The 5,248-nt window shown below is 27.7% G+C and overlaps 1 protein-coding gene across 1 annotated transcript; it reads right to left on the reverse strand.

The window, feature by feature from the left end:
• Positions 1 to 2,625: 2,625 nt before the first annotated feature.
• On the reverse strand, positions 2,626 to 4,519 carry LOC131607919 (non-specific lipid transfer protein GPI-anchored 14-like). Its single transcript, XM_058879869.1, has 3 exons — positions 4,053 to 4,519; positions 3,863 to 3,958; positions 2,626 to 2,941 (listed from the first exon to the last, which is right to left on the reverse strand). Exons 1-3 carry the CDS (start codon positions 4,396 to 4,398, stop codon positions 2,817 to 2,819), a joined length of 567 nt encoding a protein of 188 aa, XP_058735852.1. The 5' UTR covers positions 4,399 to 4,519; the 3' UTR covers positions 2,626 to 2,816.
• Between the last annotated feature and the right edge of the window lie 729 nt (positions 4,520 to 5,248).

A 5,248-nucleotide genomic window follows, 5' to 3' on the forward strand; every position in this document is an offset into this window, starting at 1 on the left:
GAAGAAAATCGGTCGAACGTTGTCCACATAACCGCTAAATCTTCGTCGTTCTTGATCTCAAAAGGTGTGATCATCAACCCTCCCTCGTCGTTAAGCGATGGCGAGCGGTACTCGAGCTGACAGTTTGAAGAAACTACCTACAACATTAGGAAATAATGATATACTTCTGGCCGATAAGGAAGATGTTTTATTCCAGATAACCTTCATATGAAGAAGCTTTTTGAGAGCGAGAAAGTTTTTGTATGGTATCCTAAGCATAACATGACACCATTGTTCAAGAGTAAACTATCTGATATTTACAGAAAAGTTGGTGCTAGAAATATCTCTGAGTCACTATCCAAAGAAGAATCATCTGTTGTGAATGATGATGTTGAACTCGACCATGTTGATCCAAATAATATTCTCAACTTAAGGGGGTTGGTTAAGCTTATTCTTGGTTTTCTTGCGTGTTGTAGCCTGAAAATGGAACAAAGTAAGAGACATGAAGCTGTTCAAAGTCTTGTCAACTTGAGTTTCCGCGAGACAAAAGAGCCAATCAATGTAAGCTATAGTTTATCATTATCATCAGGGGACGTCATTACAAAAAAAATCAAACAAAGGGGTGCGCTGGGAAAGTCAAAGTTCTATGTTTATAATCCAGAAGATGGATAGTGTTCGCGGCGATGAAATCCAAGAATCTACATATTGATTTTAAAAGCGAAGAAATTGATTTTCTAATGGAATCCAAGAATCTACATATTGAGCATGAAGATGAGATGTTCCTCAACTCTGCCTTCTCTTCTGGCTAACTCTATTGCCGCTGCTTACTGGTTTTTCTGTTTGAATATGCTTTTCGGAAGTTCATCTCCGAAGACACCCCCCATGAGGTGTTTTCGGAGATGCACTTCCGAATTATGGAAATTTTTTTAAAAAAAAAGCGCTTCGGAAGTTCATTTCCAAAGCAGGGGTATTTTGGGATTTTCGCTGGGGGTGACCCCCATAGGGAGGTGGCTAAAGAAATTTTCTTATATTCTAGAAGAGACAATTTACAAGTTACCAATTTGTTTTTTTTATTGAATGAACCTCAATTATTTCAAGTTTATAAAACCCCAAGAAGTCGCTTAATCGGTGGGAGCATTCCTTCTCACGATCTCAAATTTGAATCTTGCGGAGTATAAACAATTTTTGTAAAACCATGTATACATAGAGCTTTGCTCTATTTTAAATGAAAAGTTATTTAAAAGTTATCAAAAACACTAAAATTTAGTGATATTTTTCCTTTTCTCATTATTTCCTAATCAACATTATCGCCACTATTCCAAAAAAGAAATGGATAAGCAAGCGAAATTCATTCTTTTTGCTTATTTCTTATAGCCTATTTCACATTCAGGTGTGCTATTCATACATCAAATACTTATATTAAATACTGTTTATCGTATTTTTACGGTGAACAGTACTTTAAAAAAATATAAAAATTTATATTTTATGAATAGTGCGTGAATAGTGTCGGTGAACAATATTCATGAACAATATATGAACAGTGGCAGTGAATAGTATATTTGATTGTAAAATAAAGTTGGTTAATGAAGTGATGAAATTGGTTAATAAACACTCATATATTAAAAATAATTTTTAGTAGTAAAACAAAGTTGGTTAATGAAATATAAAAGGTTGGTTAATGAAGTTATAAAGTTGGTTAATAGACTGTCCAGACTTTTAGTAGTTATGAAATTAATTAATGAAATTAAAATATGGTTAATAAACTTATGAAATTGGTTAATTACATAATTTTGTTTCTGTACCACTAAATAAAAAAAATTAATTTTTTTTTATTTAAAAAATATATTTTTATTTTCACTGTTCACCGTATTGATGAATAGTGAAATACGGTGTAGGTGTATGAATATGGTGTAAGAATAGCATTTTTCTTTCACACGTGACTTAAAAAAGAGTTGGAAATACTATATATATATATATATATATATATATATATATATATATATATATATATATATATATATATATATTGACATTTGAGCTATTATCCATAAAAAATTAATATTTTATTAAAATTATTTCTTTTAGCCTTATTGGAATTTTAATTATAATTTAGAGTTTGTTTTAATGTGTGATTAGTTTAGTTTTGTACAAACTCATTAAATTTGCTCTTACTATGTGTTTGTGGGAAGCTAATAAAATATAGAAGTTAGTTTGTTAGCTAGTTAGAGTTTATTATAAATTGGTTAGTTTGTTAATGTCTTACCTACTCCATTTATAAAGAGCATCTCATGTTTTAATATAATTCAATATGATAAATTCATTTCTATTTTCATCCTATGCTCTTTAAACTTCCTTTCATTCCTATAACATGAGATATATAGATAGATATAAAGAGAATTATTTCATCGAAAACTCCAAATTTATCAAGATGGAATGGAATGCTTCCAAAATTTTATGTTTATCTTCATTCAAAAGTCTATACTCTATAGTGTGAATAATAATAATGCAAGTTTGTCAAAATGGAATACTTCCAAAATTTAATGTCAACATCCAACGAACCAAATTAATTACCAATCAGGCAGGTAACTAACTAGATATAGATGCTCTATTTATCATCACCAAAATATTTAAAGCATACAACCTTGATGTTTAATAATGGGTCCTTTTTCTTATTCAATTAGTTGGAGAAATTCATCACACATACAAATGGGCCCTAATTTAAAGAAAACAGACAGTACATTATCTTCAATCTAAAGTTCTTAAATAATAAATTGACCCATATATATCAATATATTCTCTTATTATAATGTTGACATCTTGATATGAATAATCATATTTCAAATTATGAAGAAGTAGAAGGCTAAAACAAATAGTGAAATTCCATAAAGCACCTTTCCTTCTTTGCTAGTACCATTCTTGTCTTGAGCTACTGTATTTGTTCCTTTTCCAGATGCATTACTAGCTGCAATTAATGATTTTTTTTTTTTAAATTTTAGTTACTTCTAACTTCATAATTTATTTTTACAAAATTACATAGTGCACAAAAATATAACTGCTTATATTTTATTTTATTTTTATAGAGTTAAAATTTATTTATAGATGTAGAATTAATTTTGACGTAATAGAGTTTTTTTTTTATGGAAAATCAATTTTGTCTTTCAAAATTGATTTTAATTTAAAGTTAAAAATTATAACTTAATTTTAAAATTAATTTTAAAATTTAAAAGGTGGTCCTTGAGAAAAAATTGAAAAATTCTAAAGTGGTCCTTAAGACAAATCATGAAGAACAATCTAGGCTCTGATAAATAAGTGACCATTTTGATTGATATTTGGGATTTTACATTCATTAAATTAGTACTTTCATTTATTAAAGAATTATTTTTTTGGTTGATAAAAATACTAGTAGTTTGTTTAGTAAATGAATTTATGATTGATAACGAATAATTTTTTTTTAAAATAGAGTAAAATAATTGTTGAAGTGACTAATAATATAAAATAACATAAGATTATATTTTTAATTTGAATTATTTTTCAATTTTAAATAATAAATATAAAATGAGAAAAATAAAATATATTATAAATTATAAATTCAAGCACTATTTGAAATAGCTTTTAAAAAAAACTAATAATTTGTGGAAAAAGATCGTTATCAAACAAATATATTTTTTATTTATTTAATGATTAGAGTTTTATCTCTTAAAAATAAATAAATAAATAAATAAGTTATATCAATTGAGCTAACTTATCGAGACCAAACAAATATATTTTTTCATTACTAACTTAAGCTATTATTTTATTATTGTGAAATATTCCAAATAATTTATGTTTTTTTCTCAAAGAATCCTTTAGATATTTACTCTATAAACTGATAAATAATGTTTACCTGGAGGTACTGGGGTAGTACTATTTTTCTCCAAAGTTTTCTCAAAGTCCTCAAATATCTTAGCCTCATGTGATTTAGGTGACAAATGCAAAAGATCTGAAAAAAAAAAATACAAACTTGACATAAAACTCATCATCATATGATAGTAACAAATTAACAACCATAAGTTAAAGATAAGACATTAACCTACCAATACACTGAGTAACATTAGTAGGTGACTTACAATCACCAGGTAACTTAAGAGCAAGTGTGACATTAATACTAAACCCAAGGTTAGGGTCATCATGATCCTTAATAAGAATACACAAACATCTCTTACTCTTAGTAACAACATCCTTAACACCAGTGCAACAATCTATAGTTGGTGTTTTTGATTGACCACTTACAAAAGGAAGACAATTTGCCAAACCTATGAGTTTGTCTGTGCATTCTGCTTTATCTTGGTTCACATCTGAGGTTACAAGACCAAACATAAGGACTAGGAAAATCAAGGAAGAGAAAAGTGATGATAGATTTGTTGCACTTTTGTAAACCATTTTGATGATGATGATGATGAAAGAGTGACTCAAAAAGTGTGAGAGAGACAAAACAAACAAACAAGATATGTGTGATATAGAATGGAAACACCTACACCTCTTGTTTTTTGATATATGTTTTTATTTATGGTATAAGGATTTGTTTGTTTGATTGTGAGTTGTGACTTGAATTGAATGTTATGTTACCTACTTTTATTTATTTATATTTTCTAAATTTTCGAGATAATAGTGTTAGCACAACAATCGGTGAGGGTCGAGTCGGGAGCATTGTTAATTTCTAGAACATCTCATTTGAGCAACACACCTTTGTGAGAGACACACAACTTCTCTACCTAAAATCTTAAGGTGATAGGTGAGTGTGTTCTGCCACTTATATATGTTGAAGTCACCATATGCATTTTCAATGTGAGATTATTATCCATACTCACACTTGCATTATTCTCAACAAATAGACGGGGATGATTAAAATTTGTCCGGAAAAGTTCTTTACTTTTATTACTCTTTATTGATATTTTAAACTTGTGCAATAAATGAACAATAATTGTTCACTTTTAAATCTAGAAAGAAGAGAAAAATTAATTGTAACAAAAACTACTTTTAGAAGCAATTACTATAAATGGCTGCTAAAACTTTTACTGCCAATTACTTTGTGGTTGATGTATTCAAGAGTTATTGAATATTATAGTGATTAGGAGTATATGATATGATATATCTATTTAATTTAGTAATAAGAGAGATTATAAACTTGTTAATTATAGATTTTTAAAAATAAAATTTATTTCATATTTTAAAATACTTTTTGAATTCGATAAAAATAGTTAAATTATTTTGAATTAATTTTTTATAAACT

This window comes from Vicia villosa, linkage group LG5, assembly GCF_029867415.1.
Source record: "Vicia villosa cultivar HV-30 ecotype Madison, WI linkage group LG5, Vvil1.0, whole genome shotgun sequence".
NCBI classification, from domain to species: domain Eukaryota; kingdom Viridiplantae; phylum Streptophyta; class Magnoliopsida; order Fabales; family Fabaceae; genus Vicia; species Vicia villosa.